General features: G+C 46.3%; 1 protein-coding gene across 7 annotated transcripts in view; it reads left to right on the top strand.

Moving 5' to 3' along the window:
- Nucleotides 1-23,924, top strand: part of DNAH11 (dynein axonemal heavy chain 11) — a 324,054-nt gene that overhangs the window by 208,558 nt on the left and 91,572 nt on the right. For all 7 annotated transcript variants that reach the window (XM_056519699.1, XM_056519698.1, XM_056519697.1 and 4 more), the window contains 3 exons: nt 4,333-4,479; nt 6,610-6,723; nt 20,759-20,902. In XM_056519699.1, the coding sequence (XP_056375674.1) occupies nt 4,333-4,479; nt 6,610-6,723; nt 20,759-20,902 (405 nt within the window). The remainder of the gene's footprint in view (nt 1-4,332; nt 4,480-6,609; nt 6,724-20,758; nt 20,903-23,924) is intronic.

Raw genomic sequence — 23,924 nt, 5'->3', positions numbered from 1 at the left:
GGTCCGGATGGCTTAACATCCGAGTGGTACAGGACCTTTAAGGAGTCTTTAGCTCCCCTCTTGACTGAGGTATTCAATGAGTGTCTCTCCTCGGGCACTCTACCAAAGTCAATGAGGAGGTCAGCCCTGATTCTTCTGTCAAAGGGTAAAGATCCTAGCCGGATTGAGAATTGGAGGCCCATAGCTCTTCTCAATACGGACAGGAAGCTTCTGGCCAAGATACTGTTTAATCGGTTGGTGAAATTTGCACCCCGGCTCCTTTCGGGGGCCCAGCACTGCTCTGTTCCGGGCCGAAGCACCTTAAGTTCTGTCCTCAGTGTCAGGGAGGCAGTGGAGCGGAGTAGTGCGGGTCTCTGGAAGGGGTACATGCTGTCCTTGGATCAGGCCAAAGCATTTGATCGGGTGAACCACGAGTACCTCTGGTCCGTCCTCCTGAGATATGGCTTACCGAGTACTTTTGTGAATTGGCTTGTCACCTTATATGCAGGGGCAGAGAGTTTCCCGCTGGTGAACGGTTGGTCTGGCCGCTCTTTTGAGGTGGGGTCCGGAGTCCGTCAGGGTTGTCCTTTGAGCCCGCTGTTATACGTGTTCGCAATCGATCCCTTCGTCCGGAGGGTAGATTGTGGGCCGTTGGCAGGGGTCGGGATGACTCTGGCGGAGCCGGAAGTCGCCCAGAGAGTAGTGGCGTACGCTGATGATGTCACTGTTTTCGTCTCCTCACGGGAGGAGGTCGATGTGGTGATGTCAGAGGTGGACCGCTACTCGGAGGCATCCGGGTCCAAGATCAACCGGGATAAGTGTGAAAGTCTCTGGCTGGGAGGGGGAGATCCCACGTTTGATCTCCCGGACACCTTTCCAGAGCTCCAAGAGTCAGCAAAAATTCTGGGCATCACATTCGGCCAGGATGATTATCCCACCAAAAACTGGGACGGTAAGCTCCAGGATGCCACTCAGAGGGTGAACCAGTGGAAGGGTTGCTCCCCTTGTTTATCTATCTGGGCAGTGTATGTATCTTACCAGAGGCTTACTACACTAGGGTCTACAGCCTGTTTTTCCAATTGTTATGGGGGAACAGGTTGAACCTAGTCAAGAGGGAGGTTACGTACCGCACGAGGAGACTAGGGGGTTTATCTATGGTAAACCCTGTGGTGTTCTTAACGAACACCTTCTTGAAAGCTAACATCTCGAACCTCTGGTCAGAGAGGGCTCCTCCGTGGGTACTCTCCTGCAGGGAGTGGTTTCGGCCTTTCTTCCAGGAATGGGAGACAGGAGGGCAAGTGAAGGACCTCCGTACGCCCCATGGATATCTTCCGGCTTACGCTACCCCGACTCTGAAGGCGATACGTCGGTGGGGTCTGGGAGTGTGGGAGATCAGGACCCAGTCAAGGCAGTTCCTTGACAAACGGGTTCTGTTGACCCACTTCCAGAAGCCTCTGGCGCTCAGGGACTGCCCAGGTTGGGATCTGAGGGTGGGGTTGTATCTTTTAAACATGAAAAGGATCCCCCAGAAGTTTTGGGACTTGGCCTGGCGCTGCTTTCAGGGGAAGCTATGTGTAAAGGACAACCTGAAGTACAGGAACTCTGATGACCGGGGATGTCCCCGAGAAGAGTGCGGGGACACGCTGGAAAGCATGGACCACTTTCTGCTTCATTGTCCCTTTAACATAGGGGTCTATAACAGGGTGGGCGCTTCCATCGGCTGGAGTCAACTTGCCGGCCTTGCCTATCCGGAGTGGGCTTATGGGGCATTCAGGAACCTGGGTGGCCGAGATCGGGGCACTTTATTTTTAGTCAGTTTAGTGGTTAGGTACTACACGTGGAACGCACGGTGCTTAGTGTCGACCCAACAGAAAATCCTCTCCGAGGTGGAGGTCTGTAGGAACATCACCGGTGACCTCGGGAAGATCAGGTCTTTGGAGTATGGCAGTCTTGGTACCAGTAGGGCATCTCTCCTGTGGAGAGGTTTCTCATTTCATGTGCCCTAGGTACTAAACCTTTTGGGTAGAGTACCTTTTATTTTTGGTTAGGGGCAGTGTTATAGGGGTAGAGATAGGGTGAGGGCAGGGTCAGATTTATTGTAGGGATAGAATTAGGGAGAATTGTAGGGGGAGTTAGGGAAAGAGTATAAAATGATTTATGTATCAGGTCTGCCATCCTTCTCCCTGGTGGTGGGCTGATGCATGTACACATTAGCTTTTTGTTTTGTTTTTAGTGGACATGGTATGAAGGGCTTACAGGCAACCAAACTTGGGCCTAAAAGGGGTTGTGGTTCAGAATGTATAAGTTTGTATATAAGTTGGTTGGGAGGAGTGTTAGGTGGGGAGGGTGTATTTGTGGGTGGTGGTTTTATGGTGTTTTGGGGACCTGACATGGGTCAGTTAAGGACTGGACTTTGAGAACTGTATGGACGGTATGGACTCTGACCCACGTACAGGAGGGGTGGTGTGGGTGAAAAATGGGGACAGTTTTAGTGTAGGTGTTTTTCTGTTTTTTTTTTTTTTTTTTTTTTTTTTTGTAGTGTATTTACTATATTTTTGTACATTTTCTGTGATTTTGTATATATTGTGTTTTGTATTTATATTGTTTTATATTATATAGTGGCAGTCGGGCCAGTAAAAAGGGAAAAAAAGCGGTGTCATGTGTATGTATATGTATATGTATATATATATATATATCTATGTGTGTGTGTTTGATTGTGTATATGCATGTACACATGTTTGTGTATTTTATTTTATTTTTTATTTTTTTTTCCCTCCTTCGGGGAGCTGCTCCCCTCCGGTGTCTCTGCTCTCCTCGCCTCTGGCGTCGCGGTTTCGCTTTTCGGCGGTGTTGTCCTTTTCTTCAGTTCTGGCTTGCTCTTTTTGGGTCCGGCGCTCGCCGGTTTCTGGGTTGCGCGCGGATCCTCTCTGGCCGTCCTCGGCTCCGTGCCGTGCTGGGCGTGCTTTGTGGGCCTTGCGGCTGTGCAGGGGCAGTGCGTGGGACTGGGCTCTTTGGGCCCTCTCTCCGGCCGCGTCTCCGTGCTGCTTTTCCTTGCCCTTCTTTCACCGGTGGATCTCTGGCTGGGAGGCAGAGCGTAGTTTTTTTTTTTGCGCAAGTTGTGCTGAGCAATTTATTTATATATTAAATTTTTTTTTTTTTTTTTTTTTTTTTTTTTTTTTTCTTCCCCCCCGTGGTAAGGGTAATTTTTATGTTATAGCCAAGTTGTGCTACTTTTATGTTCCTTTTCATTTGGTTTGTTTTTATAGCCAAGTTGTGCTGAATTTTATGTTTATATATATATATATATATTTTTTTTTTTTTTTTTTTTTTTTTTTTATAAGCCAAGTTGGGCTCTTTTTTTTTTGAATGCTTTTTTTGAATGCGTGTTTGTGTGTGTTATTTTGGTATGGGGGAAAAGTAAAAGTGTATTTTAGTAAATTTGGGCTGGCCGGTTAGGCAGAATTTGTTTTTGCAATTTTATTTATGTTATGTTTGTTATAGCTGGTTAAGCTTGTTTTTGTTTAATGTTTTGTATCAGTTTTGTTTTGCATTTTTATAATAAAAAGAGTTACAGCTCCCAGCAGATCTTTCTTACTTTTATATGTAAGGATTTGCTTTATCTATATTAGTTATCTACTTATTTTTCTTTAATTCTCACTTTTTCCTAATTTTTTTGGATGACATTTTGGTGTCTTTAGAACAAATTACCAGGTTTCCATAGAGTTATGGTCTCAACATACAATGGTTTCAACATACAATGGTCATCCTGGAACCAATTAATATTGTAACTTGAGGGACCACTGTACCCTGTTTGTTCCTATGAATGTGTACTCTTGACTGTCAAACAAATAATACGGATATTTACCAGATTCCTGTTTTTTTACCTTGATGGTGTATTCACACGTACAGTATTCTGTGCAGATTTGATGCGCAGGATTTTCTGCTGCCGATTTTAATGTAAACTGAATGACTGAACACCGCTTCAAATCCTGCGCATCAAATCTGTGCAGAATACTGTACGTGTAAATAGACCCTGAAACTGTAAAAGCGGAAACGGTTCCACCCTTAGTTGGGTGGACCAGGTAAGCTAATAGTTTAGTGAGACTTCTAAAGTTAGAAAGTGACAAATATTGTACAGTAGTCATAATAATGGTACCACCCCCCCCAAAAAAAACCATCACCTGTTGTCTCTATATGATCCTAATGATTCTTTTGAAGAACAGTCAATGTTTGAGTTTCCCAAGTAAGTGCAGATATGAGAAGGATGGTATTATTTCATACAACGCTATATCTTTTCAATACTGATACAACTATGAAAGAAAAATAAATGCTAAAGATGTTTTTTTTCTGCAGGTAGAAGATCTAAAAGCCAAACTTGCCTCGCAAGAGGCGGAATTGAAACAAAGAAACCAGGATGCTGAAGCTTTAATAGCTAAAATAGGGCTTCAGACAGAGAAAGTGAGCCAGGAAAAGACCATTGCTGATGCGGAGGAGCAAAAGGTCAGTGTAATGCAGTCATTTAGAGTCGCCAAAGCACACTTAGTCCAAAGTGCACCTTCTGTAGACAAACCATTTTCAACACCGCTCTTCAGGGAGCGAGATGGGTAAAGAATGGTGATCATAGGGCATCTAGCTGTATTTTTCCAACACGATTACCACTTCACCTCACTCTGAATTTTCTCACCTTTCAGTTCTTAGACTGATTGATGGGACATTAAAGAGCTCATTTTAATGTGTAGCTTCTATTAAGGACCTGGGAAATACAATAATTGTATTCACTTCACTTTTCCGAGGCATTTAGCTACTTCCATTCAAATATGAGTTTCCTATATAAGAGTCACATAGGCTTGAGAAAGAAATCTAGTTGCTGCCAACCAGCGATGTCCTTAGATACAGTGAAATGTAATTTGCTGAAATTTGCTAGAAATTGAGATTGTTCTACATAAAACCACAATAGCAGCATTAGTTGTTACTTTTGCCTTATCTGTGTTGTACTTGGTTATTGTTATACTTCTTAGGGTAGGGTCACAAGTGGCTTATTTTACTGCGTATTTGCTGCTGCATATTTTCCTACATATTGAAGTCAATGGGTAGCAAAGTCGGCTGCATATTTTGGTACCAATTGACTACAGAAAATTCACATCAAAATATGGCACGTGTGACCCTACTTAAAAATGTAAAAAAAGAAAAGAAAAATACAAGACAAGCTAAATAAGACGGAACTCCATATTCTATATTTTCTTGTATTTTGTCTTCTAATGATACGCAGTATTTGTACCGGCAAATAACGTACAATAATCACCACAACATGAAAATCACCTGCCTTATTCTATGTAGATATCCCTTCTGTCCCCATTGAGACCTCTGGAAGTGGCCTTTGCTATCTGGCAGTGTTGAGCGGCATAGGCCATATTCGAATTCGCGAATATTCGCGAATATATGGACGAATATTCGTCATATAATCGCGAATATTCGCATATTCGTTATATTCTCGTTTTATTTTCGCATATGCGCACATTCGCGTATGCGAAAATTAACATATGTGAATATTAGCATATACAAAATTAGCATACGCGAAAATTCGCATATGCTAATTTTCGCATATGCGAATTTTCGCGCGCCAGTCTCACACAGTAGTATTACAGCCTTCTTTACACCACACAAGCTGGAAGCAGAGAGGGGTGATCACTGTGATGTGTACTGTGAAGAAAAAAAACAAAAAAAAACGAATATTCGTAATTACGAATATATAGCGCTATATTCGCGAAATTCGCGAATTCGCGAATATGCGATATTCGCGAATAATATTGGAATTGTGAATATTCGCAAGCAACACTATCTGGCACCAAAACATTAGCATCAGATTCTTTAAGTTAGGTTGTATCAATGGTTCAGACTTGGTTTTCCACAACAACTAGATAAATGCCAAATCCTTTAGGGAATAACAAATCTTTGGTCGGTAACTATGTTACAGTTAGTGGTTAGGTTAGTTCAGGTCAGGTAGGTCAGTTAGGTTATCTACCCGATTATTGCCCAGAGAATTATGCTGCCTCTGCTGCTTTGGTTCCTTCCCATAGTACATCCTGGTGCCATCTCTTCTTTGGGAAAGCATTGCACAAGCACCGAAATGTCCACATGAAGCAAAAAAAACATCTGATTCATCAGACCAGGTCACCTTCTTCCATTGTTACATGGTCCTATTCTGATGCTCAAGTGACTATTGTAGGCACATTTAGTGATCAACAAGGGTCAGCATGGCACTTTGGCTGATCTGTGGCTGGATCGTATGTATTGACACCTTTCTTTCATAGATAACTCCTATACCTCATTACTTCCCGTGTGCAACCTTGGATGCCCATGACCCTTTCAGTTGTTTACACTTTTGGTAGGCACTAACCTCTCCATACTGGGAACACCCCACAAGACCTACTTGCTGTCTTGGAGATGCCTTGATCAAGTCATCTACTGACCATAATAAAAGTCACTCAGATCCTTACATTATTAGTTCTATTAGTATTAGTTCTTGTTAAAAATCTGATAATAGTGCTGTAGGATGGAAGGAGGAATTGGTATCTGTTAGCTATTCTATGTTTTTGCAAAGGTAACATTTTTTATGTTTATGACTATTAGGTGGCGTCCATACAATTAGAGGTGTCTGTGAAGCAGAAGGATTGTGAGGATGACCTGATGAAAGCTGAACCAGCTTTAGTTGCGGCTACTGCTGCTTTAAATACGCTCAACAAGGTAAATGATAGCGAAGCACCCACTTTAGCTAAAAGTTGCAATGAGCCTGATCCATTTGCACAATAGAGAGTCATGGAGCAATTGCAAGCTTCAAGTATGCTGTACAAGTTTTGACATCTGTGTTTTTTTTTTTTGTTGTTGTTTTTTTTCCAAGTAATTAGTAACATGAGTATATGTTATCTTGATTGATGTAAGCAGTTTATAGATTTTTTTTATTTTATTTATTAAATTATATATGTCTTACATTCTTGGCTAGCATTATCAGTGTCAATATCCTATAAGGAATCTGTCATCTCTTTATAATTCTCAAACCTACAGACATGATAGAGAGATAAGACAAATGATACCTGTTTGTTAGCTGATGACTGTTTGCAAAATCCCAAAATGCTGGAAGCCAAACCATATACATTAATCATGCAGATTAGGGAAAGGTGGGGGAGGGAGGAGGCATGCATGCTGCAGCTCAGCACTGTCTCTATGACACTTGAACTTAAAGTAAATGAAAAAAAAATATTAAAATGATAAATAAAATTATATCATAAATAGCCAGATCGCCCAATATTGATTTGCAGAACGTTATATAGCATTAGGAAGGGAATGTATAAGTAACTATGGTGGTGTGGACAATTATAGCAAGTATGTTATTGTCTTAACAAAATACTTGTTATATTTAGATCACATTATGATACCAATTTGTTTTATTATAAGAGATTATTGGGTCTAAAGCAATATGTATGTTAAATCCACTTTATACACTATAGTCTTTTGCAGCAGTTAATTTTTAACGAAATGGTTGGTATAACTTGTGCTTTAGAAGTAAACAACATGGTTTGCATCTCAGTAGGAGCTGTGATTTAACAATGTCTGACAAGATAATGTGAGGGGTTTAAAGACGTCTAACTGATGTTTTACAAGTATTCAATTGTATCTTCCCATGCAAAAGAGATCTCTTTTCTTTTGCTCATCAGGGAGTCATCATTCATAGAGCGTTTCCTGCACCACATACTTGGGCCAAAAAAAAAAAAGTGGTGGTAAATTTTGTTGCCAAATGCAAATTACATTTTAGATCTTATCTCTATATAGCTAAAAGATGTCACATTTCTGTATTCGAACAGTGCTCACGTTCTGGAGCACATGCTTCATCTTAGGAGTACTGAAATAATGATACATTTCTACTAAAACTTCAATTATAATCCTACTGTGATTGACAACAAAATATATTAGGTTAAACACAGTTTATGTACATCTTCACTGTATTTTCTGCTTTTCTTATAACACTTGTAATGGTGTCTAAAAACAAAGAGTTATAACAAACCAGTATGCAGAAGTATGTTTGAATGGTATCCAGTCAAGTGAATATTGGTGTTAATAGTAACGTTAAACTGGACCCTCTCATAAATACTGTTCTTCAGAAATATATATATATATATATATATATATATATTTTTTTTTTTATATTACATAGTATATATTGTCACGATGCCGGCTGGCAGGAGGTGGATCCTCTGTGCCAGAGAGGGATAGCGAGGACCGTGCTAGTGGACCGGTTCTAAGACACTACTGGTTTTCACCAGAGCCCGCCGCAAAGCGGGATGGTCTTGCTGCGGCGGTAGTGACCAGGTCGTATCCACCAGCAACGGCTCACCTCTCTGGCTGCTGAAGATAGGCGAGGCACAAGGGAGTAGGCAGAAGCAAAGTCGGACGTAGCAGAAGGTCGGGGGCAGGCGGCAAGGTTCGTAGTCAGTAAGGTAATAGCAGGAGGTCAAGTACACAGTAAGGACAACACAGTAACGCTTTCACTAGGCTCTAAGGCAACAAGATCCGGCAGGGAAGTGCAGGGACAGAGAACAGATATAGGCTGGGAGCAGGTGGAAGCCAATTAAGCTAATTGGGCCAGGCACCAATCATTGGTGCACTGGCCCTTTAAGTCTCAGGGAGCTGGCGCGCGCGCGCCCTAGAGAGCGGAGCCGCGCGCGCCAGCACATGACAGCAGGGGACCGGGACGGGTAAGTGACCTGGGATGCGATTCGCGAGCGGGCGCGTCCCGCTGTGCGAATCGCATCCCCGACGGCCATGACAGTGCAGCGCTCCCGGTCAGCGGGACCGACCGGGGCGCTGCGGAGAGAGAGACGCCGTAAGCGCTCCGGGGAGGAGCGGGGACCCGGAGCGCTAGGCGTAACAGTACCCCCCCCCCTTAGGTCTCCCCTTCTCTTTGCCCAGTAACTGCCTCCCCTGGGATGAGGAGACCGGGAAAGAATGGAGGGTTTCCTCAAGGGCAGGCAGTACAGCAGGAGTGGGAATGGGGAGGGAGGGCAGAGGGCGAGGCCTGGCACGGGGCAGTGTGACACCAGGACGGGGGCCATGGGGAGGCACCGAGGCTTGCCTGACTGGACTGGGAGGGAGGGAGAGGCACTTCTTATGGCAGGGCGGCAGACCGGTTACAGGGGGAACCACAGGGTCACGGCAGGGAGTACTGGGAACCGGTTGAAGGCAGTCCTTGGAACAAGAGGGACCCCAACTCTTGATCTCCCCAGTGGACCAATCCAGGGTTGGGGAATGGTGTTGAAGCCAGGGTAGTCCAAGGAGAACTTCAGAAGTGCAATTAGGAAGGACAAAAAATACAATTTCCTCGTGATGAGGTCCGATGCACATTAGGAGGGGCTCCGTGCGGTAACGCACGGTGCAATCCAACCTGGCTCCGTTGACCGCGGAAATGTGGAGTGGCTTGACAAGACGGGTCACCGGAATGCGGAATTTATTCACTAAGGACTCCCGAATAAAATTCCCAGAAGCTCCAGAGTCCAGGCAGGCCACGGCTGAGAGGGGAGAGCTGGCTGAAGTAGAAATCCGAACAGGCACCGTGAGACGTGGAGAAGCCGACTTAGCATCAAGAGACGCCACACCCACGAGAGCTGGGTGCGAGCGTGCGTTTCCCAGACGTGGAGGACGGATTGGGCAATCCACCAAAAAATGTTCAGTACTGGCACAGTACAGACAAAGATTCTCTTCCTTACGGCGATTCCTCTCTTCCAGGGTCAGGCGAGACCGATCCACTTGCATGGCCTCCTCGGCGGGAGGCCTAGGCGCAGATTGCAGTGGAGACTGTGGGAGAGGAGTCCAGAGATCTAAGTCTTTTTCCTGGCGGAGCTCTTGATGCCTCTCAGAAAAACGCATGTCAATGCGAGTGGCTAGATGAATGAGTTCATGCAGGTTAGCAGGAGTCTCTCGTGCGGCCAGAACATCTTTAATGTTGCTGGATAGGCCTTTTTTAAAGGTCGCGCAGAGGGCCTCATTATTCCAGGAAAGTTCAGAAGCAAGAGTACGGAATTGTATGGCGTACTCGCCAACGGAAGAATTACCCTGGACCAGGTTCAGCAGGGCAGTCTCAGCAGAAGAGGCTCGGGCAGGTTCCTCAAAGACACTTCGAATTTCCGAGAAGAAGGAGTGTACAGAGGCAGTGACGGGGTCATTGCGGTCCCAGAGCGGTGTGGCCCAAGACAGGGCTTTTCCAGACAGAAGGCTGACTACGAAAGCCACCTTAGACCTTTCAGTAGGAAACTGGTCCGACATCATCTCAATGTGCAGGGAACATTGCGAAAGAAAGCCACGGCAAAACTTAGAGTCCCCATTAAATTTGTCCGGCAAGGACAGGCGGAGGCTAGGAGTGGCCACTCGCTGCGGAAGGGGTGCAGGAGCTGGCGGAGGAGATGATTGCTGCTGAAGTTGCGACTGAAGTTGCTGTACAATGGTGAATACTTCCGACAGCTGGTGGGTTAGATGGGCGATCTGTCGGGATTGCTGGGCGACCACCGTGGTGATATCAGAGATATAAGGCAGAGGGACGTCAGCGGGATCCATGGCCGGATCTACTGTCACGATGCCGGCTGGCAGGAGGTGGATCCTCTGTGCCAGAGAGGGATAGCGAGGACCGTGCTAGTGGACCGGTTCTAAGACACTACTGGTTTTCACCAGAGCCCGCCGCAAAGCGGGATGGTCTTGCTGCGGCGGTAGTGACCAGGTCGTATCCACCAGCAACGGCTCACCTCTCTGGCTGCTGAAGATAGGCGAGGCACAAGGGAGTAGGCAGAAGCAAAGTCGGACGTAGCAGAAGGTCGGGGGCAGGCGGCAAGGTTCGTAGTCAGTAAGGTAATAGCAGGAGGTCAAGTACACAGTAAGGACAACACAGTAACGCTTTCACTAGGCTCTAAGGCAACAAGATCCGGCAGGGAAGTGCAGGGACAGAGAACAGATATAGGCTGGGAGCAGGTGGAAGCCAATTAAGCTAATTGGGCCAGGCACCAATCATTGGTGCACTGGCCCTTTAAGTCTCAGGGAGCTGGCGCGCGCGCGCCCTAGAGAGCGGAGCCGCGCGCGCCAGCACATGACAGCAGGGGACCGGGACGGGTAAGTGACCTGGGATGCGATTCGCGAGCGGGCGCGTCCCGCTGTGCGAATCGCATCCCCGACGGCCATGACAGTGCAGCGCTCCCGGTCAGCGGGACCGACCGGGGCGCTGCGGAGAGAGAGACGCCGTAAGCGCTCCGGGGAGGAGCGGGGACCCGGAGCGCTAGGCGTAACATATATGCTGAGAAAACACACAAGCCCATCTTGTTTAACCTATTCTTCTGCAGTGGTAAATCCTGAGGAGGGTAAACCCTTCATTTCATTATCTTCGGCAATAAAAAATATCTACCTGGCTCCAAATTTGCCCAGTAGAAGAGATCTCTGTAACAACAACTGTCACGATGCCGGCTGGCAGGAGGTGGATCCTCTGTGCCAGAGAGGGATGGCGAGGACCGTGCTAGTGGACCGGTTCTAAGTCACTACTGGTTTTCACCAGAGCCCGCCGCAAAGCGGGATGGTCTTGCTGCGGCGGTAGTGACCAGGTCGTATCCACTAGCAACGGCTCACCTCTCTGGCTGCTGAAGATAGGCGCGGTACAAGGGAGTAGACAGAAGCAAGGTCGGACGTAGCAGAAGGTCGGGGCAGGCAGCAAGGATCGTAGTCAGGGGCAACGGCAGGAGGTCTGGAACACAGGCTAGGAACATACAAGGAAACGCTTTCACTGGCACGATGGCAACAAGATCCGGCAAGGAAGTGCAGGGGAAGTGAGGTGATATAGGGAAGTGCACAGGTGATAACACTAATTGGAACCACTGCGCCAATCAGCGGCGCAGTGGCCCTTTAAATCGCAAAGACCCGGCGCGCGCGCGCCCTAGGGAGCGGGGCCGCGCGCGCCGGGACAGGACTGACGGAGAGCGAGTCAGGTACGGGAGCCGGGGTGCACATCGCGAGGGGGCGCTACCCGCATCGCGAATCGCATCCCGGCTGGAGGCGGTATCGCAGCGCCCCGGGTCAGTGGATCTGACCGGAGCGCTGCAGTGAGGAGAGTGTAGCGAGCGCTCCGGGGAGGAGCGGGGACCCGGAGCGCTTGGCGTAACAGTACCCCCCCCCTTGGGTCTCCCCCTCTTCTTAGAGCCTGAGAACCTGAGGAGCAGACTTTTGTCTAGGATGTTGTCCTCAGGTTCCCAGGATCTCTCTTCTGGACCACAACCCTCCCAATCCACTAAAAAAAAGGTTTTCCCTCTGACCTTTTTAGATGCCAGAATCTCTTTGACGGAGAAGATGTCCGAGGAGCCGGAAACAGGAGTGGGAGGAACAGATTTGGGAGAGAAACGGTTAATGATAAGTGGTTTAAGAAGAGAAACGTGAAAGGCATTAGGAATACGAAGAGAAGGAGGAAGAAGAAGTTTGTAAGAGACAGGATTAATCTGGCACAAAATTTTGAAAGGACCAAGATAGCGTGGTCCCAACTTATAGCTAGGGACACGGAAGCGGACATATTTAGCGGAGAGCCATACCTTGTCTCCAGGGGAAAAAATGGGAGGAGCTCTTCTTTTCTTATCCGCGAACTTCTTCATGCGTGATGAAGCCTGTAAGAGAGAATTTTGGGTCTCTCTCCATATGATGGAAAGATCACGAGAAATTTCATCCACAGCGGGCAGACCAGAGGGCAAGGGGGTAGGGAGGGGGGGAAGAGGGTGACGGCCGTACACCACGAAAAATGGGGATTTGGAGGAAGATTCAGAGACTCTGAAGTTATACGAGAATTCGGCCCATGGTAGAAGATCTGCCCAGTCATCCTGGCGGGAGGAAACAAAATGTCGTAAATAATCACCCAAGACCTGGTTAATTCTTTCTACTTGTCCATTGGATTGAGGATGATATGCAGAAGAAAAATTTAATTTCATCTTGAGTTGTTTACAGAGAGCCCTCCAGAATTTAGACACGAATTGGACGCCTCTATCCGAGACGATCTGCGTGGGCAACCCGTGAAGACGAAAAATGTGTACAAAAAATTGTTTAGCCAACTGAGGCGCTGAAGGAAGACCAGGAAGAGGGATGAAATGTGCCATTTTGGAGAATCGATCAACGACCACCCAAATAACAGTGTTGCCATGGGATGGGGGTAAGTCAGTAATAAAATCCATACCAATCAGAGACCAAGGCTGTTCGGGGACAGGCAGAGGATGAAGAAAACCAGCGGGCTTCTGGCGAGGAGTCTTATCCCGGGCACAGACAGTGCAGGCTCGCACAAAGTCCACAACATCCGTCTCCAGAGTCGGCCACCAATAGTAGCGAGAGATGAGTTGCACAGATTTCTTGATGCCCGCATGACCTGCGAGATGGGAAGAGTGGCCCCATTTGAGGATTCCGAGGCGTTGGCGTGGAGAAACAAAGGTCTTTCCTGGAGGAGTTTGCCTGATGGAGGCTGGAGAAGTGGAAATCAGGCAGTCAGGAGGAATGATGTGTTGCGGAGAGAGATCAACTTCAGAAGCATCCGAGGAACGAGAGAGAGCATCGGCCCTAATGTTCTTATCGGCAGGCCGAAAGTGAATTTCAAAATTAAATCGAGCAAAGAACAGAGACCACCTGGCCTGGCGAGGATTCAGCCGTTGGGCAGACTGGAGGTAGGAGAGGTTCTTGTGATCGGTGTAAATAATAACTGGAAATCTTGATCCCTCCAGCAGATGCCTCCATTCCTCAAGTGCTAATTTAATGGCTAGAAGCTCTCGATCCCCGATGGAGTAGTTTCTCTCCGCCGGAGAGAAGGTCCTAGAAAAAAAACCACAAGTAACAGCATGCCCGGAAGAATTTTTTTGTAGAAGGACAGCTCCAGCTCCCACAGAGGAGGCATCAACCTCCAATAGGAAGGGTTTAGATGGGTCAGGTCTGGAGAGCACGGGAGCCGAAGAAAAGGCAGACTTGAGCCGTTTAAAGGCGTCTTCCGCTTGAGGAGGCCAAGACTTGGGATCGGCATTTTTTTTGGTTAAAGCCACGATAGGAGCCACAACGGTAGAAAAATGTGGAATAAATTGTCTGTAATAATTGGCGAACCCCAAAAAACGTTGGATAGCACGGAGTCCGGAGGGGCGTGGCCAATCTAAGACGGCAGAGAGTTTGTCTGGATCCATTTGTAGTCCCTGGCCAGAGACCAAGTATCCTAGGAAAGGAAGAGATTGGCATTCAAACAGACATTTCTCTATTTTGGCATAGAGTTGATTGTCACGAAGTCTCTGAAGAACCATACGGACATGCTGGCGGTGTTCTTCTAGATTGGCAGAAAAAATCAGGATATCGTCCAGATATACAACAACACAGGAGTATAAAAGATCACGAAAAATTTCATTAACAAAGTCTTGGAAGACGGCAGGGGCGTTGCACAGGCCAAAGGGCATGACCAGATACTCAAAGTGTCCATCTCTGGTGTTAAATGCCGTTTTCCATTCATCCCCCTCTCTGATGCGGATGAGATTATAAGCACCTCTTAAGTCCAGTTTGGTAAAGATGTGGGCACCTTGGAGGCGATCAAAGAGTTCAGAGATGAGAGGTAGGGGGTAGCGGTTCTTAACCGTGATTTTATTAAGACCGCGGTAGTCAATGCAAGGGCGTAGAGAGCCATCTTTTTTGGACACAAAGAAAAATCCGGCTCCGGCAGGAGAGGAGGATTTACGGATAAAGCCCTTTTTTAAATTTTCCTGGACGTATTCAGACATGGCAAGAGTCTCTGGGGCGGACAGAGGATAAATTCTGCCCCGGGGTGGAGTAGTGCCCGGGAGGAGGTCGATAGGACAATCATAAGGCCTGTGAGGAGGTAGAGTCTCAGCTTGTTTTTTGCAAAAAACATCCGCAAAGTCCATATAGGCCTTAGGGAGACCGGTTACGGGAGGAACCACAGAGTCACGGCAAGGGTTACTGGGAACCGGTTTTAGGCAGTCCTTGGAACAAGAGGGCCCCCAACTCTTGATCTCCCCAGTGGACCAATCCAGGGTTGGGGAGTGAAGTTGAAGCCAGGGAAGTCCAAGGAGAATTTCAGAAGTGCAATTGGGAAGGACCAAAAGTTCAATCCTCTCGTGATGAGGTCCGATGTGCATTAGAAGGAGCTCCGTGCGGAAACGTATGGTACAGTCCAATCTTTCATTGTTTACACAATTGATGTAGAGGGGTCTGGCGAGACTGGTCACCGGGATGTTGAACCTGTTGACGAGAGAGGCCAAAATAAAATTTCCTGCAGATCCGGAGTCCAAGAAGGCCACAGCAGAGAAGGAGAAGGCAGATGCAGACATCCGCACAGGCACAGTAAGACGTGGAGAAGCAGAGTAGACATCAAGGACTGTCTCACCTTTGTGCGGAGTCAGCGTACGTCTTTCCAGGCGGGGAGGACGGATAGGACAATCCTTCAGGAAGTGTTCGGTACTAGCACAGTACAGGCAGAGATTCTCCATGTCGTGTCCTCTCTTGAGGTGTCAGGCGAGACCGGTCGACCTGCATAGCCTCCACGGCGGGAGGCACAGGAACAGATTGCAGGGGACCAGAGGAGAGAGGAGCCGGGGAGAAGAAACGCCTCGTGCGAACAGAGTCCATATCCTGGCGGAGCTCCTGACGCCTTTCGGAAAAACGCATGTCAATGCGAGTGGCTAGGTGAATGAGTTCATGTAGATTAGCAGGGATTTCTCGTGCGGCCAGAACATCTTTAATGTTGCTGGATAGGCCTTTTTTAAAGGTCGCGCAGAGGGCCTCATTATTCCAGGATAATTCTGAAGCAAGAGTACGGAATTGTACGGCATACTCGCCAACGGAAGAATTACCCTGGACCAGGTTCAACAGGGCAGTCTCAGCAGAAGAGGCTCGGGCAGGTTCCTCAAAGACACTTCGAATTTCCGAGAAGAAGGAGTGTACAGAGGCAGTGACGGGGTCATTGCGGTCCCAGAGCGGTGTGGCCCAAGACAGGGCTTTTCCAGACAGAAGGCTGACTACGAAAGCCACCTTAGACCTTTCAGTGGGAAACTGGTCCGACATCATCTCCAGGTGCAGGGAACATTGGGAAAGAAAGCCACGGCAAAACTTAGAGTCCCCATCAAATTTATCCGGCAAGGATAGTCGTAGACCAGGAGCGGCCACTCGCTGCGGAGGAGATGCAGGAGCTGGCGGAGGAGATGATTGCTGAAGCTGTGGTAGTAACTGCTGAAGCATAACGGTCAGTTGAGACAGCTGTTGGCCTTGTTGCGCTATCTGTTGCGACTGCTGGGCGACCACCGTGGTGAGGTCAGCGACAACTGGCAGAGGAACTTCAGCGGGATCCATGGCCGGATCTACTGTCACGATGCCGGCTGGCAGGAGGTGGATCCTCTGTGCCAGAGAGGGATGGCGAAGACCGTGCTAGTGGACCGGTTCTAAGTCACTACTGGTTTTCACCAGAGCCCGCCGCAAAGCGGAATGGTCTTGCTGCGGCGGTAGTGACCAGGTCGTATCCACTAGCAACGGCTCACCTCTCTGGCTGCTGAAGATAGGCGCGGTACAAGGGAGTAGACAGAAGCAAGGTCGGACGTAGCAGAAGGTCGGGGCAGGCAGCAAGGATCGTAGTCAGGGGCAACGGCAGGAGGTCTGGAACACAGGCTAGGAACATACAAGGAAACGCTTTCACTGGCACGATGGCAACAAGATCCGGCAAGGAAGTGCAGGGGAAGTGAGGTGATATAGGGAAGTGCACAGGTGATAACACTAATTGGAACCACTGCGCCAATCAGCGGCGCAGTGGCCCTTTAAATCGCAAAGACCCGGCGCGCGCGCGCCCTAGGGAGCGGGGCCGCGCGCGCCGGGACAGGACTGACGGAGAGCGAGTCAGGTACGGGAGCCGGGGTGCGCATCGCGAGCGGGCGCTACCCGCATCGCGAATCGCATCCCGGCTGGAGGCGGTATCGCAGCGCCCCGGGTCAGTGGATCTGACCGGAGCGCTGCAGTGAGGAGAGTGTAGCGAGCGCTCCGGGGAGGAGCGGGGACCCGGAGCGCTTGGCGTAACAACAACAATCTAATAGTAACTATAACTTGTCATATCATTACATTCCAGACATGTGTCCAAGCACAATTTGAACTCCTCTGCTATGTTAGTGTAGAAACCATTTCTCCTCTAGATTTTGGCATCACATACAAAGCTACTCCTTATAGAAATAGGAGGCAGATAAAATGAAAAACTGGTTTGGGAGGTGCTGCACAAGTTTTGACCGACAAGGAAAGGCTCGAGCAGCACAGGACAACGAAAAGTTTTATTTTGGTAATAGGGACAATGGTTTCGGCATTCACTAATGCCTTCCTCAGATCCACTAACAGTTCCCAGGGTCAGGATATATTGCTTACTGGGGCGCTGGTATGGAGGACCTGTCAGGTTTCTGTGCTGCCACCACAGCATAGAAACCTGATGGGACCTCCATACCAGCACCCCAGTAAGCACCTGAGGTCCTAGTGGACCTGAGGAAGGCATTAGTGAATGCCAAAATGCTTGGTCCCTATTACCAAAATAAAACTTCTCATTGTCCTGTGCTGCTCGAGTCTTTCCTTGTCGTTCAAAATCTGTGCAGTGCCTCCCAAACCGGTTTTTCATTTTATCTACCTCCTGTCACTCCCTATCGGCCTCTAACCTTGGAGCCCGATACTGGTCAGAGTGCAGCAGCCAGTATCAGCAATCACCTTCGTCAACATCTTGGTGCATCTATCATTAAGGTTGGTGTATCACTTTGGTGTGGTGGAGGGTGCACATCAGTGAATATACATCTATAGGGAGCGCCCCCTGTGTGTTTTTTATCTCTCCTCTCAAACCTTATAGAAATAGGACTATGATTAAAAGACTGACTATAGCCTCCAAATGGCCTATCCTATGGCTGTATGTTTCCGGCCTTTAAAAAGGCAGTTATGGAGCAGAAAATCTCCAATGGGAAATACTATGCTGATAAGAGTAGATGAGGATATGGATGCTTTTACACTACAGAAGGAGCCTTCTCCAGAACTGGCGCTTGATGTCCACACAGACTACAGAGCAGTCCTGGGGAAATCAATGGGAGGCTGCTACAAGCAAAATCCACCCAGAATTTCCTTGGGCATTTTGGGGCGGATTTTATGTAGTGTAAACAGGCCTATAAGTTTGTAAATCTGTGTGTCCCATACAGACACAACAACCAGATGAGCAACCGGAGTAATAAACGGAATGGAAAGATTACAGTACCCATAAAGATTATTAGGATTAGGTTTATTTAGTGTAGAAAAAAGACTGCTAAGGGGGCGACCAAAAAACTACGTATAAATTTATAAGGAGGCAGTACAAAGATTTCTCCCATGATCTATTTATACCAAGGTCTGTATCAATGACATGGGGGCACCCTCTACATCTAGAGCAGAGTTTTCCAACCTTTTTCAACTCTGGGCACACCAACACCTCCCCCCATACTATATGCAGTTTGCCCCTGGTAGGTAGGACCAACCTGTAGGTAGTTTTGTTCCCCTTGAAGTAGGTTCCCCCTCCCTGTAGGTAGTTTGTCCTCTATATGTAAACCCCCATGTATATAGGCTCCCTTGAAGTTAGCTTGCCCCCTGTGGGTAGCTCAACCCTTTGTATAGACCCCCCCCCCCTTGCAGTGACTGGCGTCTTCTCCAACTTCTTTCTGCAACCACTAAAGGTCACAGGATGCTTCTCCCCAGAAGAAGTGACATTTCTGGGCTCTAAGGGCCTAGACCTCAGAACTAGGGTGTGCTAGGACTTCTGTGGTGGTGACACATGACAGAGGTCCTAGCGTGTCCCATTACCATCTTCCCCACCATCCTGTTGGCAGGTTCTTGCGGCACACCAGTGTGTCACAACACACTGGTTGGGAGTCACTGGTCTAGAGTTAAGAAGGTTTCTACAGTAGCACAAAAGGAGATTATTTACTGTAAGAGCAGTTTGACTATGGAACTCTCTGCCAGAGGAAATGGTCATGGTGAACTCAATAAAAGAGATCAAAAGGGGCCTGGATGCATTTCTGGAGAGTTATATAGCATTACAATCACTAGATTTTGGACAAGGGTTGATGATCTAGGGTTTTTTTTTCCCTTAAATGAAGAAAACTGGCTTCTACATTATTTTTATTGCCTTTCCCTGGATCAGCGCTGTAGCATAATAGGCTAAACTTGGTGCACATACGTATTTTTTCAGTCTTGAGAACTATGTAACAATTGTCCTCAGTAGAAAGAGAGAACCATACCATAAAAGAGAATGGTGTCTCACATGGTATTTTTCCTGAAAAATGTCAGGGAAAAAAATTAAATTTTTTTATGTTTTGTTCAGTGAAAAATATTTACGGCCAGATGTTAGATGGAAGTTAGTAGTGAAATATCGAATGCTATACCTACAATGCTTTTTCTTTGTGTCCCTTTTTGGATTAGTTACTGTGTTTTAAAGGGGTTTTCCCATGAGATAAATAAATTCTAATAAAGATTATTCTACCCCCAGTAAGTATTTTTACAAAATTGAATATTTTCCTCTGTTGTGCTGTTCAGGAGATATCACTCCCAGTTGATGTTCATTGCCATAAGATCCGACCCAGGCTGAAAAACAGCAGCCTTGGCTGTGCATGCAGAGGAGCTCCCACCCTATTGTGCTGTGAGCTATGATAATCCCTGGCTCAAGCTGCCCCAGGTTAGGGTAGGGAGCTTCTATGGGTCCTGATGCTGGGTGTGCACACATTCAGGCCAGAAATGGTGACCTCACCAGAGCGCTGCTTGCCTTAAACATCAATCAGTACTAAATATCCTACCCACCAGAAAGCAGGAAGAGCAGCCGCAGAGTTGCACAGAAAGAAAAACGGCAGGTAGGAAAACCCCTTTAAAGCCAGAAAAACACAATGAAAATATGTATGAAGGAGAACTTCTAGAAAGATATAGAGTAGTATAAGAACATAAAATGTATATAAGCCTATTATAGTCTCTAAATGAACATCTGCCTGGTTGGAACAATTTATTTTACACAGTTCTTCTTGCAAACATTAAAAAGGGGAACAAAAAAAAAATATCCAGATTTAAAGGGCTTATCCACCATGAGGTGATTTTAGTAGTATGCACCTGCCAGAACTGGGTATTTCCTGTTGAATTTCGATCTCTAAATGACACATCCCATAGTTCAATGCTTGTAAGTATGAGGTCACTTTCCTCCCTCCCACACATCAGCCACCCCACCCATTGAAACACACCTGTGATCCCTTCAATGCAATACACCAGTGTGCCTACAGCTGTTGCAAAATGAACTCCCATTGAAGAAAAAAACAACACCCATTGAAGCAGGTCAGACTCCCTCTGATCACCTGACTTGTGATGTCAGGTCTCAACACACTGCAACCTGTGAAATCCCGACACATGGGTAATTTTGTATGTAGTTAAAAATGAATATTGGGGTGATAATCACGGAAGAATTGTGAGAAAACCGTCACACACAGGTACAGACACTATATTATGAACTACACTAACTTTACAGCCCCTGTAGCATAGTCCAATAAAAAACGATCCTGGAATACCCCTTTAATCCAAGGTACACACACATACAAAGGTAATATACATGCCTCTAAAGTTGTAGTACATACTTTTCAATACATTAACTGCATCATATACCACTATTTAGCACTAAAAATGCTACCATCTGAATTCTGACAATATATATATTCATGCTTTCAAGGTAAACCTTACGGAGCTTAAAACCTTCCCTAACCCACCATCTGCAGTGATTAATGTTACAGCGGCTGTAATGGTGCTGCTGGCTCCCCGAGGAAGGATACCTAAAGATCGGAGCTGGAGGGCATGTAAGGTTTCCATGGGAAAGGTAATGTTTCTGTCATACTTACGACTTTTTAGGACTGAGTAGAGATAGATTGATAGATAGAAAGACAGACATTTACGTCAACTGAACAAATTGACTTAAAGAGTACCTGTCACCAAATAAAACTTTTAATATAGTGTTCCTTGTGTAATTTGAAGACACTTTCCCATTCATTTGCTTTTAAAATTATCAACATAAATATGTTTAAAATGTAATAGAAAAAAACGCCACTAGGTGGCTCTGTTCTGTCCCCTGTCACAATTAATACAGTGAGTTTGGTCTCCTCCCGGCCTGGCAGGAGACCAAACTCAGGAAGTGTTTCATTGCACAGAGCCTCAATGGAAGCTTCAAAGAGCCTCATTGAAAGCTGCAAAGAGCCTCATTGAAAGCTGCAAAGAGCCTCATTGAAACATGCACTGAGCTGTAGTACCTGCATTAATAGACAGATTGCAGTGAGTGTAACTTCTGACACCTGTTGCGATCTTTCTCTTAATGCAGGTACTATAGCTCCAAGCCTGGAGCAGAGTGTGTCCCTCCTGACACCCACTGTGATCCTCCTGTATGATGTATAGATGCATCCGGCCGCTCTTCTATGGTCCCCTGCACTGCCGTATATATATATACACCTATTCATATTTCCCACATAGAGTTGTGATTGGCTGGAACCATCTGGCCAATCACAGCTCTATGCGGGAAATATGAATAGGTGTATATATACGACAGTGCAGGGGACCATAGAAGAGCGTCCGGCCGCATCTATACATTATACAGGAGGATCGCAACGGACCCCTTGTTATCACTTAGTACAGGTACTACTACTCCCATCATGGAACAGTATGTAAATAACAAAGAAAAAAAGTGAAAAACACACACATGCATTTTTAGTGCCCTGCCCGCACACATAAATTGATCCCTGTTTAAAAATTAATACAAATTTCGTCATAAAAATGATGAATTTCGTTAAATACTATTTTTTTCATCACTACTGTATCTTTTTTATTATTATTTTTTTAATGGTACCCTACGAAATTTTATTAAAAAAAGGTATCTCCATCACTTTTTTGGATCGCGAAAGTCTCTATCTCCCTCTCTTTCACTTTGGCTGATGTTTTTTGATTTTTGGCAGGAGGTGGTGTAGATTTGCATTTTTTTTGCACCATTTGTGGTAGATTTTGTGTAAAAATTAAAAACCTGCAAATGATAAATACATTACCACTGCATCCGGTGACAGGTACTTTTTAAAGCATTACTATCAATATAGAAAACTTTTGACATGTCACAGGGTCGTGTGAAAAGTTTTGTTTGGCTAAGGTCTCAGTGCTACATTCCTGTCTGATTGCAGTTGATGGCGTCATTATACTCTATGGAGACATCATCTTCAATCAGACATGTTGATCGCCGAGTCAGGGAGTAAGGCGTTCTACTGCCACACTCTTCACACGGCTTTTTTTTTTTTTTTTTTGCACTGAGATCCCTACCGAACAAATCTTTTGACATCTCCCTCCTCAGCCTTTTCACAGACCATAGTGGGTAACAGCCGTAGTCAATGATTGGCCAAGCAGGCAGTTCCTGCATGGATAGATAGACACTGGAAACAGAAAGAGGTAGACACCATGAGCCATTAGAATAAAAGCAGTGGCCAATTGGTTTATGTGAGTATGTCCCTTTCATTTAAAGGGGTACTCCGCTGAAAACATCTTATCCCCTATCCGGGCCGGCAGCGGCAGCATCTGAAACACGGAAGCTTGCAGCTTCCCCGTTCGCGACGTCACGCCACGCCACTTCCATTCATGTCTATGGGAGGGGGCGTGGCGGCTGGCATCGCCAGTCATCGAGTACAGAGCGGAGTTTTCTCTGTGCACTGAATGACAGGGGTGCTGCAGCGGAGATTGCGGGAGTCCCCAGCAGCAGGAACCCAGCGATCTGACATTTTATCCTCTATCCTTTGGATAGAGTACCACTTTAACAAAACTTTTGACATGTCTGTAAGAAGCAAAGAGAAGTGTGCAGCTGTGCGCTTTACTTCCCAGCTCCCAGCAATCTCCATCCTTTTGCAATAGATGGGCTTCATAGACTTAAAGGGGTCCAGTGAAAGAAACAACCTGCGTATGGTGTGAAAAAAAAGTATAATAAAGAAACGTACTAATATGATGTTATTAGCTATAGTGCACATATCTCTACATATCAGCTCCCTCCTTGGCCCCCCCTCTTGTATGCTCAGGGAGTAGATATTACTGTTTATGATATTTTAGGGCAGCAGGAAGCCTCCCTTCTGCCTTAAAACTTAATGAGCAGTAATATGAGCTCCCCCTCTTCACATCAATGGTCTAGTCCTCAGCAGATGGGTCAGGCCAGACTTCTTAGCTGATAATGGAAACTCTGCACTATGGCTAATAACATTATATTAGTAAGTTGCTTTATTACACATTTTGACACCATGCACATGTTTAAAGGGGTTACCTAGCAATAGAAAAACAGAGCTTTAAAAAAAAAAAAAAAAAAAAAAAAGGAAAACACCTGTCCGCACGTTGTGTGTGGTATTACAATTCATTGAAACTGACTGACCTCCAAAACCACACCCAGACTGCAGACAAATATGGTGCAGTTTTTTCTTTTTTTTTTAAATCAGCTCTGTTTTCTAATGTTTAATAAGACCCCTTTAAGATTGCAGTGAGTCAGGGAGGGAAGCACTTTGCCAAGTGCTTCTCCTGGCTCTGTCTAGAAATCAGTAGGGATCTAAACACTCAGACCCTGACCAATCAAAACTGTGACATGTCATAACTTTGTAAAATGGCAGGGACACGCGCACACTTTAAAAATACCCTGCACCAAATATGAAAAATGTTTGATTGCCGGAATAACTTTTTTGTGAAATAAAAATTTTTTATTCTGTTTTATTTTCTTGTTTTTTTTTATCCTGCCCATTTATCTTACTGAATCACATATGCAGTTTACCTAGTACCATCCCTTCTTGTAGATTTGTTATGGCCTGTATTAGATCTGTCTCTGGCCCAGGTTATTGTGC

This window comes from Hyla sarda, chromosome 5, assembly GCF_029499605.1.
Source record: "Hyla sarda isolate aHylSar1 chromosome 5, aHylSar1.hap1, whole genome shotgun sequence".
Taxonomy (NCBI): domain Eukaryota; kingdom Metazoa; phylum Chordata; class Amphibia; order Anura; family Hylidae; genus Hyla; species Hyla sarda.
Note: the sequence above shows the minus strand (reverse complement) of the source record. Positions and strands in the feature narration are given on the sequence as shown.